The following is a 19,051-nucleotide window of genomic DNA, read 5'->3' on the forward strand; positions in this document are numbered from 1 at the left end:
CCAGGCTTCAACAGTACATGAACCATGAACTTCCAGATGTTCAAGCTGGTTTTAGAAAAGGCAGAGGAACCAGAGATCAAATTGCCAACATCTGTTGGATCATGGAAAAAGCAAGAGAGTTCCAGAAAAACATCTATTTCTGCTTTATTGACTATGCCAATGCCTTTGACTGTATGGATGACGATAAACTGTGAAAAATTCTGAAAGAGATGGGAATACCAGACCACCTGATCTGCCTCTTGAGAAATCTGTATGCAGGTCAGGAAGCAACAGTTAGAAGTGGACATGGAACAACAGACTGGTTCCAAATAGGAAAAGGAGTATATCAAGGCTGTATATTGTCACCCTGCTTATTGAACTTATATGCAGAGTACATCATGCGAAATGTTGGGCTGGAAGAAGCACAAGCTGGAATCAAGATTGCTGGGAGAAATATCAATAACCTCAGATATGCAGATGACACCACCCTTATGGCAGAAAGTGAAGAAGAACTAAAGAGCCTCTTGATCAAAGTGAAAGAGGAGAGTGAAAAAGTTGGCTTAAAGCTCAACATTCAGAAAACGAAGATCATGGCATCCGGTCCCATCACTTCATGGCAAATAGATGGGGAAACAGTGTCAGACTTTATTCTTTTGGGCTCCAAAATCACTGCAGATGGTGACTGCAGTCATGAAATTAAGACGCTTGCTCCTTGGCAGGAAAGTTACGACCAACCTAGACAGCATATTAAAAAGCAGAGACATTTCTTTGCCAACAAAGGTCCTTCTGGTCAAGGCTATAGTTTTTCCAGTAGTCATATATGCACTGGAGAAGGCAATGGCACCCCACTCCAGTACTCTTGCCTGGAAAATCCCACAGACAGAGGAGCCTGGTAGGCTGCAGTCCATGGGGTCGCTGGGAGTCGGACATGACTGAGCGACTTCACTATCATTTTCATGCATTGGAGAAGGAAATGGAAACCCACTCCAGTGTTCTTGCCTGGAGAATCCCAGGGACAGGGGAGCCTGGTGGGCTGCAGTCTATGGGGTCTCACAGAGTCGGACACGACTGAAGAGACTTAGCAGCATGTATGCACATGAGAGTTGGACTATAAAGAAAGCTGAGCACAGAAGAATTGATGCTTTTGAACTGTGGTGTTGGAGAAGACTCTTGAGAATCCCTAGGACTGCAAGGAGATCCAGTCAGTCCATCCAAAGGGAGATCAGTCCTGAGTGTTCATTGGAAGGACTGATGTTGAAGCTGAAACTCCAATACTTTGGCCACCTGATGCGAAGAGCTGACTCATTTGAAAAGACCCTGATGCTGGGAGGGATTGAGGGCAGGAGGAGAAGGGGACGACAGAGGATGAGATGGCTGGATGGCATCACCGACTTGATGGACATGAGTTTGAGTAAACTCTGGGAGTTGGTGATGGACAGGGAGGCCTGGCGTGCTGTAGTCCATGGGGTCGCAAAGAGTTGGATGAGACTGAGCGACTGAACTGAACTGATGATGTATATTTTGTCGTGTGTATGGTGCAGTACAACATTGGCAGAAACTATAGTCTTTGCTCCTTAACATCGGCAGAAATTATAGTCTTTGCTCCCTCAAGCCTCAGCCAGATACCATGTATGGTGTGATGGAAGCTTAAAGCTGAGAGTCTCTTATCAAAGCTTATATGTAAAGCTCTAATTCCTGGTAGTTTTCTACGTCCTGGTCTGTAGTTAGGGATATAAAATTTTTACTGTTTCCCAGTCTAACACATTATTACTTGAATTCTTGGATTCTGGTTTTATTATTTACCATTCTCTCACCTGACCCCATGTGTGTCACAGGAAGATTGAATGAGATCTGATAGACGTTTGCTAACTGCCTTCTGGGTTCCAGGCGGTGGTGGCAATATTTAGATGACGGGTTTTAACTTTAGGTCCTTAGGGTGCAAGAGAAGGTTTCTAGCCTGTCACACGTGTTGTAGATTGGTAAATGCAATGGGTGGAATTCTTTCCTCCTATGAAAGTAGGTTTAGTGCTAATGTATTCTGACCTTAACCTTTAACTTTGCGTCTTCTCTCTGTTGGCAGGCACGCTCAGTCCCTGGCTGCCCTGCAGGCGTACTCTCACTGGCTAGCACAGTACTGCAGCGAGGCGCATCGGCAGAATACCCAGCAGTTCGTTTCGCTCATCTCCACCACCATGGATGCAATCACACCTCTCATCACCACCAAGGTCTTGAAACAGCAAAGGCTGCATCTCTTCTCTAACTCCCCATCTGTCCTCCTCTTCATATACCCATTTATAACGCCACATAATATGAGACCCAGTTCTTGCCGCCGTGATAGAAGCATGCGCCATTTTATGTTCCTTTTCAGTTCTTGTCCATATAAATTCAAATATACCTATTTGTTCAGTTCTCTAAGTCTCCCATGAATACATGCTCATTGTCTAAAAGTAAAATACTATTCAAATGTATAGGCTAGAAAATTATGGTACTCTTTAATTCCTTCCTCCAAAACATCTTCCTTTCCAGGGTAAGCACTGTCAACCGTTGGTTGTATAGCCTTCAGACTTTTCCCGGTTCTCATATACATAAGTAAACGTTGGTAGACAGCTGGAGATACATTAATACCTTCTTTTGTGTAACAGTGTGCCTTGGAGACCTTTACATGTGTCAAACAAGTGCAGTGTGTGAAACTGACCAGTGCTGTTCTGTAGTCGGGGTGTGTGATAACTCTTCTTTTGATGGAAATTAGATCCTTGTATGTACATCCTTGGAGGATAGGTTCCTAGAAGTGTAATTGCTGGGTCTAAGGTTCTATCCATGTAAAATTTGATAGATTCTAAGCTGTCCTAAGGAAACCACCAAGTTATATTACTAAAGCAGACAGATACTTCTTTTCCTTTTTTCTTCTTTTTCTGGTAGTTTTACTCATACATGGCATTCTGTACCACTGTTAACAGAACAATGTGTTGTTTTCTGTAAATTTTTGTGGTGTTCATAATTGTACTTTGTAAATGAGTTACGATAATCCTGTGAGGGGGTTGTTTCAGAATTCACCTATCCATCGCTGATCTTTTAAATTGTGTCCATTTGTTAACAGTTCATTACAGATAGTTTTGAAATGTGTGTACTCATGACTGTAGCTTTATCCTTTTAGGTAATTTGCTTAGAATAAGTGGGATTATAGGGTTCAAAGGTTAGGGATATTTTGTGGTTTTAGCAAATTATGTAATTTTTCTAAATTATTCTGCATACCACTGGCTCTTTGGTGTGCTGCTGGATTGCAGTCTTACTAGCATCTGGTCCTATTTTCAAGGCATTTTCGCTTTTGCTAGATTACTTGAAAGGGATGGAATGGTACTTAAACCAAGGGTTTGATTAGCCTGTTGAAGTGAAGGAAGTAGGCAAGCCTCGTGTGATTGATGAACTGCAGAATGGGGGATTAAGAGAGAGCTCTGCTTGACTAGAGTAAGAAGAGTCAGATGAACAATCCCCAGTTGTGTGAATGATATGCCAAGGAGTTTGCCATGTGGTTTAAATGCTGACGGGGAGCCACTGTAGATTCACGAGCTGAGAAGTGACTGAGTTCAAAGATACTAGTGGCTGAGAACTAGAAAATTAGAGACGATGGTCTTGGCTTGAGGGCAGCAGCTATGGATGTGGCAGGGAAGAGGAAACCTTGTTACTGGGCGTCATTATAGGAAAACTTCTTTGAGACAGAGTCTAGTTGATGTAATTTGGCATCAAGCCCCGTATTCAGCTCATGGCTGCCTCTTCAAGTTCTAATACCAGTCTCATAGAAGATGTTGTGAGCTGACATGTCTTCTTCCCTCCCCAGGTCCAAGACAAGTTGCTGCTATCTGCGTGCCACTTACTGGTCTCACTGGCCACCACTGTGCGACCTGTCTTCCTGATCAGCATCCCTGCAGTGCAGAAAGTATTCAACAGGATCACTGACGCCTCTGCCCAGCGACTTGTCGATAAGGTGAGGCCTCAGGGCTCCCCTGGGGTCCCCAGAGCCCTGTGGCTCAGGCTCAGAGAGGCTGAGGAAGAAGAATCTAACCTTTCATCTTGTACTTAGAGCTTACAGGCCCTGCCAGTGTACGTGGATTTCTTAAATGTATGACACTGATGCAGCCTCAGTGCTCTCTTGTTAAGACCTTCCTTCTCAACACAGTCCGCGTGCTGATTTAGACATAAAAGGTTCCCCCCGACAGGCCTGGTGATTATGGTGCTTTGAGAGCTGGCAGTTTGGCTGGAGCTGGGAGAGTCCTCTTTGTATTCTTTGTGGTTTAAAACAGTCTGCTTTTATTGTTAAATGTTTGTTTTCTTAGGGTTGAGACACTCCAGACAAGTGTATTCTACAGTCCTCTGGGAGGCTCAGGCTGGAAGTTTAAAGCAGTGAAATGGGGGCGGGGTCATAGGGGAGTCAAAGCAGTTACTTAAAAGTACCTGGACTGTGAATGTGTTGCTTCTGACTTGTCCCCAAGGGCACATTGAGCGTAAAAGACTCGACAGCAGTGTTCTGAGTAGCTTCTCGGTGGAGGGTATCCGGAGTGGGCAGCCGAGGGACAGGTTAGATTCAGCATCGGTGATTTCTCCCCCTCTTAACGCTTCAAGCAACGAATCAGAGGGGAAGTGCAGCAGTAAGAGTGATGATTGAGGTGGCCTTCAGATGTGCTGGGCCCAGATGTGGTGGTGTTTCTTCATTTTTTCTCTCCTTCCTGGATTGTTCAAGTTGGACCCAAATTCCAGGCCCAGGTTTTAAGAAAGGATCCCAAGGCCTGAGCTCAGCGTGTGTGGTCAGTGTCAAAGGTCACGTCAGGTGCAGCTGCTCTGCTGTCCACGTTGGTCTTGAACTTCTGCTGGATGGATACCCTCGGGTCTCTTCCAGGCTCAGGTGTTGGTGTGCCGAGCCCTCTCGAACATCCTGCTGCTTCCGTGGCCAAACCTCCCAGAGAATGAGCAGCAGTGGCCCGTGCGCTCCATGAACCATGCCAGCCTCATCTCTGCGCTGTCCCGGGATTATCGCAATCTGAAGCCCAATGCTGTCACCCCACAGAGGAAAATGCCCCTGGATGACAGTAAGTGGCCGCAAGGCAGGGGCAGCCTGGGGAGATAGGTAGAGCTGGCATCATTCTTCCTTTGTAGCAGATGGGCTTTGCATCTGGGGCTCATGGGTAAATTTATCTGCCCACCGTCACCCAGCTGCTCAGCCACAGAGTTGACTCAGGTAGAACCGTGCTTATCTGTGGAATTCAGTGAACATGTCACGTGGACCTACTCCCTGAATGCAGGGTGCATGTCAACAATAAGAAATACATCCATTTGAAGACCCTCTTTGATGGTGACTTCTGTGGGTAAAAACCCTTCAGTGATTATTGATCCATCTTGGGTACTTGTGTAAACAGTCAAAGCAGTTGACTTCTCCACACTGGGAAACAGGAAACTTATCTTTTGACTGTTTTTAACCTTTCTCAAAATATAAATGTTTTAGAGGCTTTGAAAGAGCTTGGTATCTTCAAAAGTGATGGAGCTTGGTATTTTCAAGTTTAGTTGTTTATATTAAAGAAGGGAGAAAAAGAGAATTCAGTTGTTCAAGTAGAAGGCATCAGATTTCTCTGAACAATCTTCCTGAAATAACAAATATTACAGAAATAGTTTGAAAATTGTCTCTTTTCACAGTGAGAAAGTAATAGAACATTATTGGATGATGTCAACAAAAATGCTTTGTGACAGTAATACATACTCAACGTTCTTTTTAAAGTACATTACTTTTACAATTAAGAATATTAACACAAGCTCATTATACAAAAACACTAGAATGATATACAGATGGAAAAGGGAATTCTTAAATCTCATCGTTTTTAGTATTTTGGAAAGTAACCTTTTAACTATTTTGTCATTGTCAGCTTTAGTGATAGTCAATTCTTTTACCAGCAAAAGCAGGTTTATTCAGGAATAGCCAGAGGAATTGCAGTTCTCAGGTTATGAGGACCATGGCAGACCATAGGCAGATTCAAAGAGCTAGGAAGGGGCACTTGCTTTTTTAGGGCAAAGGGAGGGGTTGAGAGGGTCTGTAATAACCAGAGTCCACTGAAAGAAGCTGGGAGTCCAAAATATGAAGGCTTCTCATTGGTTGGGCTGTTAACAGTCTCTGATTAGCTGGATTGTCTTCAGGAAGAAGAGTAGTTTTCTTCTTCCTGCTGGATGAAGTGGGTGACACCTACCTGTTGGGAGTAATTGACAAGCATGGAGGGGCATAATAGCTCCCCCTGCAGGCTTGTCTTGACTCTTGTTGTCAGTTCAGTCCAGTCATGCTCAGTCGTGTCCGACTCTGTGACCCCATGGACTGCAGCATGCCAGGCCTCCCTGTCCATCTCCAACTCCCGGAGTTTACCCAAACTCACGTCTGTTGAGTTGGTGATGCCATCCAACCATCTCATCCTCTGTTGTCCCCTTCTCCTGCCCTCAATCTTTCCCAGCATCAGGGTCTTTTCAAATGAGTCAGCTCTTCGCATCAGGTGGCCAAAGTATTGGAGTTTCAGCTTCAACATCAGTCCTTCCAATGAACACTCAGGACTGATCTCCCTTAGGATGGACTGGTTGGATCTCCTTGCAGTCCAAGGGACTCTCAAGAGTCTTCTCCAGCACCACAGTTCAAAAAGCATCAATTCTTTGGTGCTCAGCTTTCTTTATAGTCCAAATCTCATGTGCACACATGACCACTGGAAAAACCATAGCCTTGACTAGATGGACCTTTGTCGGCAAAGAAATGTCTCTGCTTTTTAATATGCTTTCTAGGTTGGTCATAGCTTTCCTGCCAAGGAGCAAACGTCTTTTGATTTCATGGCTGCAGTCACCATCTGCAGTGATTTTGGAGCCCCCCGAAATAAAGTCTGACACTGTTTCCACTGTTTCCCCATGTATTTACCCATCTGTTTGCCATGAAGTGATGGGACTGGATGCCATGATCTTCGTTTTCTGAATGTTGAGCTTTAAGCCAACTTTTTCACTCTCCTCTTTCACTTTCATCAAGAGGCTTTTTAGTTCCTCTTCACTTTCTGCCATAAGGGTGGTGTCATCTGCATATCTGAGGTTATTGATATTTCTCCCGGCAGTCTTGATTCCAGCTTGTGCTTCTTCCAGTCCAGCGTTCCTCATGATGTACTCTGCATATAAGTTAAATAAGCAGGGTGACAATATACAGCCTTGACGATAACAGTAATTATATACATTTTCAGCCCCAAGAGACCAAGGTTTGAGCAGGCAGTTGATTAACACGGCGGCAGTAGGTGTGCTCAGCAGGTGCTTGTGTGGGTATCAGGCTGGAGTCATACTGGGAGGTGAAGGGGAGGGTTCGATCTGTGTGTGTCCATTCCCACCTGTGCCCTTACGACCCTCACATCCTCACTAGTCTGTTCACCATCTTAAAGTCTCAAGTCCAAGACACCAAACCCGAGGGACATTTCATCTTCTCTGTGGACATGTTTCATGTGATAAGAGGCAGAATAGAGGCAAAACACTGAACAGGCCGGCTGGCAGGCAGTTAGAGTCCTGACAGTCAAAAGGGAACAAAAGAGAAAGAAGATGTGGAGAGATCCAGACAGAGATTGAGAACGCAGTCAGGAGAGGCTTCTGTGTGACTGTCCTTCAGAGAAAGACCTTTGCAGATTTCCTCCCCTTCTCGGTGTTCCCTCTTACTCTGCTTTTCTCCTCAGACAAGTCATAACCTGCTGCTCACTCTTGGTTTGCAGCCAAAGTGATCATCCACCAGACACTTAGTGTCTTAGAAGACATTGTGGAGAATATCTCTGGGGAATCCACCAAGTCCCGACAGATCTGCTATCAGTCGTTGCAGGAATCCGTTCAGGTCTCCCTGGCCCTCTTTCCAGCTTTCATCCATCAGTCAGGTAGGAGCTGGCTGCAGGCCCCGCTGCTGGGTGGTACTGACAGGGCCCAGAGTCCTGCCTAGCTCTGTAGGGTAGGCTGAGTCGGTCGGCTGCGCAGACTAGAGGCGAGGGCTGAGGGCGGTGATGTCATGAGGTGCTGAGTCACTTGGGAACACATCAGTGGATGGGGCGTTATTCCAGGGCCGACATAGAACTTTTTCTGGGAGTTCCACTTACTTATTACATGGCAAGGTGGGTTTTGCTGAGATGCTAACCCTCCCTGCACTCTGTCACCATCGCTCAGAGCAGCTCTCTCTGGGTCTCTGGGTGTGCTGGCCTGGCTCTCCTGAGCAGTGACCGTGGTCCTGTCAGTCTGTGAGAGAAATGTCAGGGCTTCTCAGTCAGCAGATCCTCACTAATTGCTCCCGAGTGTATGTGGTTGAAGCCAGAACATACTGTACAGATTTTTGAGATCTGGAAGTGCAGCCACACTAAATGTAACCAATATTTTTGGCAGTTCGTCCCTTTAATGGCCCAGGGGCATGCAGTCAGAAGTACACCATTATCCACTTTCAGCCACTTGACCCTGGACCCAACTGCAGAGAAAAGTGGCTGAAGCCTTCAGGTGCTGACACAGTTCAGTAGAGCATCCGCGAGCACGAGATGACCCAGCCACAGTGAGCGCTCTGCACAGCGCTGGATGCTGGGCAGTGAGGGTGGCTTCAAGATGCCCTTGATTTCCTACCATGAGCCGTTGGGTGGAGTTGTCTACATTAGGGCTGTTTTCTCAGCATGTCCTCAATCATTTTCCACTTTCTATCATTGGCTCTGATGGTCCTGGCTAAATTTTTTCCAGCAGGAAGCCTTAGAGCAAGAGAGGATAGTGCAGATTGTGGGAGGAAGTGCGTCTAGCCAGGGGCCGCTCTTGATGTGCCTCTGATCACTCGCTTTGTCCCTTTATTTAGATGTGACTGATGAGATGCTGAGCTTCTTCCTTACTCTGTTTCGAGGCCTTAGAGTCCAGATGGGTGTGCCTTTCACTGAGCAGATCATACAGACTTTCCTCAATATGTTTACCAGGTAACTGCTGACCTGCTCGCTATCTGTGGTTTTTAGGCTCCACATGAGAAGTGGTGTGACCTGGCCACTAAGCATGGGCCTTTTTGCTCCCTTTCTTCTGTTGCCACGTGCTGCTCCCAGAGAACCATTTCCTTGGCTATGGTGTGCTTTCTCTTGTCTTCAGAGAACAGTTGGCTGAGAGCATCCTCCACGAAGGCAGTACTGGCTGCCGGGTGGTCGAGAAGTTCCTGAAGATCCTGCAGGTGGTGGTCCAGGAACCCGGCCAGGTGTTCAAGCCCTTTCTCCCTAGCATCATCGCCCTGTGCATGGAGCAGGTGTATCCCATCATTGCCGAGGTACGAGGGGCTGGGTGGTCTCCCGTGCTGCCTGTGACTGGGGAAGGAATGAGATATTGAGGAAAAGTGTTGTGTTTTAAAGCGAATTTATTAGGTATTTTATTTTTCTCATAAGATAATATTTCTGAGAATGCTACTAGCTTGGTACACTGGTTGATTTAATTAGAACCAATCTAGTCTAAGCATAGCAGGTTCATTGTCACAAGGTGGCTTGGTTGGTAAGATCAGCCTCCCATGGGAAACGGTCTATAACTTGAGGTGAATATGTGGTTTTCTCCAGCAGATGTAACAAACATTATAATGACAAAATTTTGTAATACTTTCCTATTAAGAACTTTCCTAATCTCAAGCATACAAAACAAGTTCCTAGAGCCATTCAAGGTTTTCATCATTAGAAAGCTCCTTGTCCTTCTTAGAAAACAGCCATCAGCATGACCGAATTCAGAATCAGTATATTTTTACTAAAGTTTTCTATGATAGTTTCGTAAACAAGGGCTGTCCTTTCTAACTGCCCAAGCTCAGGCATAAGTCACTCCAGTTGCTTTGTGTCCTTAAACACATCTTGGCCCTCTGAGTGTTCTGTCATGGAAGCTGGTGCCCCCTGGTCTTGATTTCAGTCAAGGCTGGATTAAATAGATCTGGGCCTTATAATGTTGACTTCTGCCAAGACACATGGAATAATGTGACCTGTCATGATCTTCCACGACTTGGAGATTTTTGGATAAATTAGAAAATTATTGCTGAGCCTGCCTCCCTCTCCTCCTCCTCCTGCTGGTGAAAGAGGAGACAGACTCAGAGAGCAGGTAGCACCAGAAGCTGCCTCCACCGTGAGGTGCCACCTCCACCTGGAGGCCCTCTCATGCTGCTTTCGGTGGTTTCTAAGTGCTTTTTAAACTCCTTTTCTATAGAGGGCAGAACCTCTGTTAAGCCTTCTCATCTGTCTCTATCCTCAGAGGTTGCATAAGACCAGTAGGTGAGCCCGGACACTTTTTAAAAAAAATTCTGGCAAAGGAACATGACAGATCAGATCAACTGCTTTCTAAACAGGAAATCCATAGTCCTAATTGTTTTTCCACTTAGGAACCTTTTTTCCTAGCTTGAAAACCTGTGAGTGCTTCCATCAGAAAAAGGGCCCCTTGGCACTGACCCAGGCATTGTGTGTCTCAGCTCTGGCCCTGTCTTGGCCTAAGTGCTGCTCGTTTGAACTGCAGGCCTGTGGGGGGCTAAATGGGATGAGAGCGAACTCCTTGTTTGAACTGCTGGCCCACAGTGGGCTGGACAGGATGAGAGCCACGTGGAAGGGGGCATGCTGCTGACTGTCAGCAGGCATTTCTCAGACCTCTTCCCTGCGCTGGGACCAGGCTGTGGGTGGCTCCTGAGCTTCGGGAAGGAAAGGTGCGAGGGTCTGTATGTGCCTCCACAGCGCCCCTCCCCTGATGTGAAGGCAGAGCTGTTTGAGCTCCTTTTCCGGACGCTCCATCACAACTGGAGGTACTTCTTCAAGTCCACCATCCTGGCCAGTGTGCAGAGGGGCATGGCTGAGGAGCAGATGGAGAACCAACCGCAGTTCAGTGCCATCATGCAGGTAACCTGGAGAGCTGGTGAGGCTGCGTGGAATCCACGGACAGGCAGGCCCCATTCCGGACGCCAGTGCGTCTGTTGGCCGACTGTCCCTCGCTTTGCTTCTCCGGCTCACGGTCCCACTTCCTCTAACGTGGCTGCTGCAGCGGGTGCCACAGAGTGGTGTTTTGAAGCCTCGTGGTCTTGGATCTGAAGCTCAACTCTTGCTCTATACCTGTGATGTTAGTTAACTTCCTGGAGCCTTGGTCTCTCCATGAAGTAGGGGTAACAGTGCCTGATTCACGGCTTTGTTGTGGGTTACACGAGAGCATACATTGTGTTCCTGGCCCCGGGAGTGCTGGGTCCACATGAGCTCCCTCTGCCTTGCGGCGGAGTTGGCCCATGTGTAGGCAGCCCCCCTGCGTCGGGTACACCTGGGCCTCCTCACCCGCAGCACTGTGGTAGTTGATCCTGCGTTTTTCAAAGATGATTCTGGCTTGTGTGACTTGGGAGAAGCCCTGCCCTGGGAGTCAGTCTCCCTTTCCGATTAGGTGTGATGGTTGTGAGCCCTGGGGGCCGAGCACACAGAGGGTGGCCAGCTGCTCCCTGACTGCTTTCAGGCACGCTCCTTGTTCTGCACCCAGCTGTACAACTTTTTTATTCTAAGTCTTGGTCAAAGTAGAGGGTTATTTTTATTTCCTGGCTTTTCAGTGCTAGTTTTTCCTCACAGAGAAGCCAAAGGGGTTTCTACTGTTCTTCACTTTAGCTCCCCTCCAACACACACACGCGTGAGACACACTCCTGGTGTGGAAGAGCAATTGTTGCACCCCTGGTCTCGGCAGTTATTTTGCTGTTCTTCCATCTCCGACACCCTGTGGCCGGCCTGGGTTTGGAATATTCAGGTGCCTTCTCCCCTCCCCTCCTACCTCCTTCTTCAACTCCGTGCTTGCTTTCAAGATGCGTTTGGTAGACAGATGGCTAGTCCTCCACTCAGGACTGGTAACAGCCACTTTGAGAAACAGCTTCACAGTTTGGCAGTTTCTTACAAAGTTAAACATGTAGTTACTCCATGATCTAGCGATCTCACCTCTAAATTTTTTACCTAAGGTAAATGAAGACATGTATTCCCACAGACTATACAGAGATGTTATAGCAGCTTTTTTCCTAATTGCCAAAAGCTGGAAACAATCCAAATATCCATCAGGCGGTGACTAGACAGACTGTTGACACCTGCGCCTCAGCAGTGAAAAGGCACTGTTCTCATTGCCGCAGCAGTGCCGTGGCCTCCCAGTACGAAGAAACCAGCTCCAAAGGGCTGCTTTGGAAACACTGCTGATTCCATCCCACCATATGACACATGTTTTGGAAAAAGCAAATCTAGAGGAACAGGGTGAGCAGTGGTTGCCTAGGGGTAGAGGGAGAGGAAAGCCATGAAATTAAAAGACACTTGCTCCTTGGAAGGAAAGCTGTGACAAATCTAGACAATGTATTAAGAGACATTAAGAGACATCACTCTGCTGACAAAGGTCCGTATAATCAAAGCCATGGTTTTTCCAGTAGTCATGTATGGATGTGAGAGTTAAACCATAAAGAAGGCTGAGAGCCAAAGAATTCATGCTTTTGAATTGTAGTCATGGAGAAGACTCTTGAGAGTCCCTTGGACTGTAAGGAGATCAAACCAGCCAATCCTAAAGGAAATCAGTACTGAATATTCATTGGAAGGACTGATGCTGAAGCTGAAGTTCCCAATACTTTGGCCACCTCACCTGAAGAGTCGACACGTTGGAAAAGACCTTGTTGCTGGGAAAGATTGAAGGCGGGAGGAGAAGGGGGCAGCAGAGGAAATGATGGTTAGATGGTATCGCTGACTCAACAGACATGAATTTGCGCATACTCTGAGAGGTTGTGGAGGACAGGGAAGCCTGGCATGCTGCAGTCCATGCGGTCGCAAAGAGTCAGACACGACTGAGTGAACAACAGCGATAGCAAGGGGGCGAGGACTGGCCACAGCGGGGGCGTGAGGGGCTTTCTGAGGCGAGGGAATCTTTGTTATTGATGATCGTGGTGGCTAGATGCCTCTGTGTGCTGCTTAGAACCGCACGATGGTGACCATCAAGGGGTGAATTTTACTGTTACACTTCAGTAAACACGATTAAAAAATAAAACCATTGGATGTCGTGAAGGTTTCATCACGGCGCAAGGATTATAAGACCCCCTTCTTATAGTTTAGGAGCCCAGGGACAGAATGATGAAGCTGTCAGCTGGCCTGTTGTGGGGTGTGTCCTGCCCACCGATGGGTTTGCGTTTCATTGGCCTACCCTGCTCCTCCTCAGTCAGACTTTTTAAATAATTTTTGTTTATTGTCATCTTTGGCTGTGCTGGGTCTTCACTGCTGTGTGAGGGCTTTTCTCTAGCTCTCTAGTGGCGAGCGGGGACTACTCGCTAGTTGCGGTACACAGGCTGCTTCTCGCCGTGGCTTCTTACTGCGGAGCACAGGCTCTAGGGCGTGCGGGCTTCAGTAGTTGTGGTTCCCAGGCTCTAGGGTACAGGCTCAGTAGTTGTGGCCCATGATGGGCTCAGTCACTCCGTGGCCTATGATCCGGGATGGAACCTATGTCTCCTGCATTGGCAGACGGATTCATTACCACTGAACCCCCAGGAAAGCCCCCTCCTCAGTCACTTCCTGTTGGAGCAGGGCTCTTTGTACTTGGAGTGGGGAGGGTGAATGAGTAACGGAATTCCACAGCCCAGATCCTGCAAAGCAGTTTAAAGATGAGCTATTGCTTAACCCCAAGGCAGAGGCAGCCGGTTGTGTAGGAGCTTCAAGGATTTGTGGTTTATAAGACCCGGGATGCCATGAAGAGGATGGCTTACGGGTGAGTGGTTGGCATGAGCTGGTGGTGGGCAGCCTTTGGTGTCTGCTGCGATGGCTGAGGTATTTGCCTTGAGGTGTTAGCTTCTCCCTCCAAAGACAGACCCTGTGAAGGGGGTTAGAGGTTTATTACAAAAGGGTCAAGATGCAACCAATAAGTGAGGCCCAGTGGGGAGTTCTTGGGAGCCCAGACTGCACAGGAGCATTCCAAAGATCTGGCCAGACGGGCCAGGAGAGCGAGGCAGTAGGCGCCCTCACCCTGTGTTGACACGGGGAGCCGCCAGCGAGTGTCAGGTCTCTGGGTGTAGGGAGGTGCCCTGGAAGGGCTGGATCTAAGGGTGTGTAAAGGTCGCTAATAAAACGGTGGTCTGTCTTCTAGGCTTTTGGACAGTCCTTTCTCCAGCCCGATATCCACCTATTTAAACAAAACCTCTTTTACTTGGAGACTCTCAACACCAAGCAGAAGCTGTACCACAAGGTGAGTGCCCCACCAGCTCTCAGATAAAGGCTTCATCGTCGGGGGTGTCATGGGCCCAGGCCTGGACGCCCCCCAACCCCGCCCGGTCAGTGGCTGTGGAGCCTGCCGGCCTGCCGCTCACCCCGCTCGTCCGTCTGTCTGTCTGTAGAAGATCTTCCGGAGCGCCATGCTTTTCCAGTTCGTGAACGTGCTGCTCCAGGTCCTGGTGTGCAGGTCCCACGACCTCCTGCAGGAGGACATCGGCATCGCCATCTACAACATGGCCTCCGTGGACTTCGATGGCTTCTTCACGGCCTTCCTCCCGGAGTTCCTCACCAGCTGCGACGGTGTGGATGCCAACCAGAAAAACGTGCTGGGGCGCAATTTCAAGATGGATCGGGTGAGGAGAGGGAGGCCCGGCTGAAGGGAGGAGGGCAGGCGTGGGCGCTCAGGCCCGGCGCCCGTTCCCAGAGGCGGAGCAGGCTGCCCTGGGCGTGCTCCGCTGTAGCTCGTGCAGCTTCTGGGGGACTTGGCGCTGTGACCGGACTGAGGGGCATGCGCTGTCCCTCGGGGTGGCCTCTGTGGCGAGTATATTCTTTGTCTCCACTGCTCAGCCCCCAGTCCCTGTTCTGGCCCCAGCCATCCACCTGGTTTGTCTCAGCTTCTTTGCACCCTGTCAAGCCCACCTCTGAGTACGGCCCAGCTCTTGTTTCCTCTGGGTTGTGAGCTGGCACAGCCCGGACTTGTGACAGACCGAGAAGATTGGTGCTTGGGAGGGAGCCCAGGGTTAGAGGTGGGGCCTTGGGCTCCTCTCAGACGCCAGGCGCAGCGGGGCTGACCTGCTGCTGGGGCTTGGGAGGAGCCTCCTGGCGTTCACGCTCTTCCCCACGCTGTTTCCCCGGAGGCGGTCAGGTGGGCCGGGCAGCCCCTCAGGTGGGAGGGGTGGTGAGGTCTCTGGAGTGTGGGAAGCCATCCTGGTGTGTCTGGGTCCCATGGTGCCAGCCTCTTCTGCCCTGGGGCCTCCTTGCTGGGCCCTCACCTGCCCTCCTCCTTCCTGTTTCCCCTGTCAAGTCTTCGCTGCTCGCCTGCCAGGAGCTCTTCCAGGACCTTTATGTGTCCAATAATTTTTTTGTCTTCCCCTCCTCACACTTGACGCAGTGACACCTGCTCCTTCTCCTGTGTCCTCAGGTGTTGCTGACCTGACCCTGTCCACCTTCCTCTTCAGGGTCACGTGTTGCTCTTGCTGGGGGAAACTCCACATGCTCCTTGCTCGTCTCCTCTGTGATACGTGGCAGGATCATTCTTTGTTAGACTTAGCTCCTGTTTTCCCTTGTCTTGGAGTCTTTCTCTCCCTGGGATTGATCTTGTTTTCTCCTGAGCTTCTTGAAGTTCACTTCAGCTAGTTGGGTATTTCTGTCATCCTTGTCTTGGAGGCCCTAATGTTCAGTTATTGGTTTCTAATGGTGTCATTGTTAGGTCAACTTCTGGATTTAAGACAGTGGCTTTCAAATCTCAGTATGCATCAAGCACCTGGGGTGCTTTTGCAGCAGTACTCCTGTGTTTCACTCAAGAAATTTGAACTTGGCATTCAGGAGCCATTAATTTTAAAAACATCCCTGGGTTTGTTTTCACGAGGATGAAATAAGTAGTCAGTGCCTCCATTCATTCATCCACCATGTAGTTGAAGCTGGCTGCGTCTCAGGCCCTGTGCCAGGGTTTCTGGAAGCGCCACTCACCCTGCCTCCAGGCATCTTGCTGGGAAGACAGGCAACAGCGCCCTCTGTGGACCTCGCTGAGCCAAGCACCCTGTGTGCTTGACTTTAAAAAAAAAAAAAAATTATTTATTGATGTTTGGCTGGGCTGGGTCTGTGTTGCTGCTCGGGATTCTCTAGTTTTAGAGAGTGACGGCTGCTCTCCAGCTGTGGTGCACAGGCTTCTCGCCGTGGTGGCTCCTCTTGTTCTGGAGCACCGACTGAGACGCACAGGCTTCAGTAAGCGTGGCTCACTGGCTGGAGAGCCCAGGTCAGTAGTTGTGGTACATGGGCTTAGTTGCTCCACTGCATGTGGGATCTTCCCGGATCAGGGAAATCTGCATTGACAGGTGGATTCTTTCCCACTGAGCCACTAGCTCAGTGGATCTGGTGGAGCTCAGCTCCACTGGCTGCTTTACACCTTCCACAGCCTTCTGTGAAGGGTGGGTCCTATTGCCAACCCTGCTTCACAGAGGAGCCCAGGCTCAGACAAGCCAGCAGTACAGAACTTGGGCTTGGTAGATTCAAGAAGCAGGATCCAGAGCTAGGGGTTCTGGCTCCGGAACCTGTGCCCTGTCCACGGGCAGGGAGAGCCACGGGCCTCCGAGAGCTCGGAGCAGAGGCGATGACCTCCCCTGTTGAGGCCAGGAAATAGGTCGTATCTGAGTGGCCTTTTTGGAAGAGGCAGGCTTTGAGAGGAGCGAGGGTAGCCAGCTGGCCTTGCAGGTGTGGACAAGCACTGTAGATGTTCCTCTGTGTGTGGACCTGCAATCCGGCGTTACTGATCCAAGCCCCAAATGAAGAAGACGACCTCCGGTGGTCCCATCGAGGTCCATGGCTGACTTTGGGCATCCCGTGAGAGGCTTTCTCTGTTTGCACTCTGTGGCCAGCAGGCTAGGTGTCGGGTGGCATGTAGGCCACTTCGCGTGTGTGACTCTTGATTAGCAGGGCCTGCCTGGAGCCTGGTTGGAGACAGTTCTGCAGAGGGGCCTGGCCGGCCATGGTGAAGGGGAGCCATGGCAGTGACTCCAGTCTGGATCCCCTCCCTTCCTGACTGTGTCACCCGGGGCAGGTTCCCTAACCTCTCTGTGCTTTACTTTCTTCCTCCTTCCAGTGATGGTGCTAACAATCTGTGTCGCAGGCTGGCCGTGAGGATTAAATGAGTTCGTCTCCGAATTGCTTGGGGACAGGGCCTGGCATGTGGTGGGCACTAGGGCCGTGCCAGCCGTCGTTCTTTTTCTCCTGCTGTGCTTTTGCTCACGTGTGGGGCAAGAATGAGGACAGTTTCGAGTCTGGTAGCGTGTCCGCAGAGCTCCAGAACACCCCGTGGGAAGCAGTGGCTGGGAGGTGTGGGTGGTTTGGGTGTCGTGTGGGGCTGGGCTGCAACTGTGCCCCTGCCTTCCAGGACCTGCCCTCCTTCACCCAGAATGTGCACAGGCTGGTGAACGACCTGCGCTACTACAGACTCTGCAACGACAGCCTGCCCCCTGGCACCGTGAAGCTCTAGGTGCGGCCTGCCCACCGCCCGAGGGACCCCGACTCCTGCCGCTGCCCCCGCACCACCTCCGCCTGCGGCCCCCGGTGTCTCCTGACCGGCCTCGGCTGCTCCTCCGATGCTCACAACTCCTCCACGCTCCTGTCTTGCTGCCCGCCCAGCAGAACCGGCTCTGGGGCGTCCCAGCTCTGGCTGAAGGGCGTGCATGGGGTGTTTGGAGCAGGCGGGGGTCATGCGGCCAGGTACCAGGGCAGCGCCGGGACGCCCTGTGGGGTGGTCCGTGCAGCTTGTGCGTGTCAGTCACCAGGCAGCGATGCCAAGGACGGCTGCGACAGTGCCACCTTCCCGCCGTTCCCCCACCCGCGGCCCAGCCCGCTCTGGAGAGGCCTGAAGCTGGGACTGCGCTGGCAGTTCCGTCAGCCTCTCCTCCCTCCCCCTAAATTGCCTTGAAGTCTCTGCCTTTTATCAGAGATTTGCAGACTCATGGGGGTTTTTTTTTTTTTTTTGATTGTTCTTGTTTTCTCATCATTCCATTGTGATACTAAGAAACTAAGAAGCTTAATGAAAAAATAAAATGCTTATGTTGTTGTTATATAAACGTTGGTTAGGGAGCTTCTTTTCCACTCAAAACTTTCTCAAGAGAAAAAAAAAAAAACACCACCACTTCCTCAGGGTCCAGCATCCAGGTGAAGGGTCAGGCCTGGCAGGGAGCAGGGCCACGAGGGGTGGGCCCTGCATCGGTGCCCTGGGAGAGCCCTTCCCAGCATTGGCTTCCATTCCACCCTCTTCTCGACAACGTCCTTAACTACGAGAAGACTCAGGGCCCCCGTTTCTCATGTTCAGGAAGGGCAGGGGACTTGGTTCCACTGGCGGTTTCCCTAGTGGAGCGAGGTCTGGCGTCCGGGTGGTGCCCACCCCATTGCTCATCGAGCCATGTCTACTCCTCCCCCTCCCAGGAAGTGGGCCCCTCAGGGTCCCAGGGTCTCACCCGAGAGTGGCAGGGTGGCGGGGGTCTCCTGATGGACTTTCTGAGAGTGGTGGCTGGAGAAGGGAAGGACGGCGCAGCCATTCATGTGAGGGGCGAGGAGTGAGTGGGACTCAGGCTCGCTGGTGTGTCAGAGAGCGGACACATGGGCAGAGAGGCACTTGTCCTGGGAGTTTCTGGGCTAATGGATCAGTGCAACTCCTGCTTCAGGTGAGACTGGGAGTGGACTGACAGCACTGGGTTGCTTCTCATGAGGATTACAACGCCTGGCAGGAAGAGGTGTGTTCACCGGAAAGTAAGGGTGGGTTAAGGGTCAGGGTCACGGTTGTCGATAGAACTGCAGAGGAAGGGAGCTGGCCGATGGCTTCTTCTTCCAGGGCCTTTCTTGATAAGAGTCACTTTGGTGGGAGTCGGGCCCTGGGCTGGGTTTGAGCTGTGTGTGTGTATGCACGCGCCTGTGCACACAGTCCCCTGTTCCTTGTCAGTCACAGCCTCCCAGCTGCAGCTAGCCCCACTTCTGAGTTCATAGAGGAGGGAACTGAACTTCAGTCACTCTCGTACAGAAGGGAATTAGCATCTAATTATTCTCACACTATAAATACTGCCTCACCTGTGTGCTCGGCAAGGCTGGGAGCACTGTCTGTGCCG

At 50.1% G+C, this 19,051-nt stretch overlaps 1 protein-coding gene across 2 annotated transcripts in view; it reads left to right on the forward strand.

Moving 5' to 3' along the window:
- XPO6 (exportin 6) overlaps positions 1–18,016 on the forward strand; it is a 107,029-nt gene extending 89,013 nt beyond the window's left edge. For both annotated transcript variants that reach the window (XM_027528165.1, XM_027528164.1), the window contains exons 15-24: positions 2,060–2,204; positions 3,815–3,961; positions 4,871–5,060; positions 7,734–7,889; positions 8,834–8,948; positions 9,112–9,283; positions 10,707–10,868; positions 14,095–14,193; positions 14,342–14,572; positions 17,329–18,016. In XM_027528165.1, the coding sequence (XP_027383966.1) occupies positions 2,060–2,204; positions 3,815–3,961; positions 4,871–5,060; positions 7,734–7,889; positions 8,834–8,948; positions 9,112–9,283; positions 10,707–10,868; positions 14,095–14,193; positions 14,342–14,572; positions 17,329–17,430 (1,519 nt within the window). In that variant the 3' untranslated portion in view covers positions 17,431–18,016. The remainder of the gene's footprint in view (positions 1–2,059; positions 2,205–3,814; positions 3,962–4,870; positions 5,061–7,733; positions 7,890–8,833; positions 8,949–9,111; positions 9,284–10,706; positions 10,869–14,094; positions 14,194–14,341; positions 14,573–17,328) is intronic.
- The last annotated feature ends 1,035 nt before the right edge of the window (positions 18,017–19,051 follow it).

Source organism: Bos indicus x Bos taurus, chromosome 25 (genome assembly GCF_003369695.1).
Source record: "Bos indicus x Bos taurus breed Angus x Brahman F1 hybrid chromosome 25, Bos_hybrid_MaternalHap_v2.0, whole genome shotgun sequence".
Lineage (NCBI taxonomy): Eukaryota > Metazoa > Chordata > Mammalia > Artiodactyla > Bovidae > Bos > Bos indicus x Bos taurus.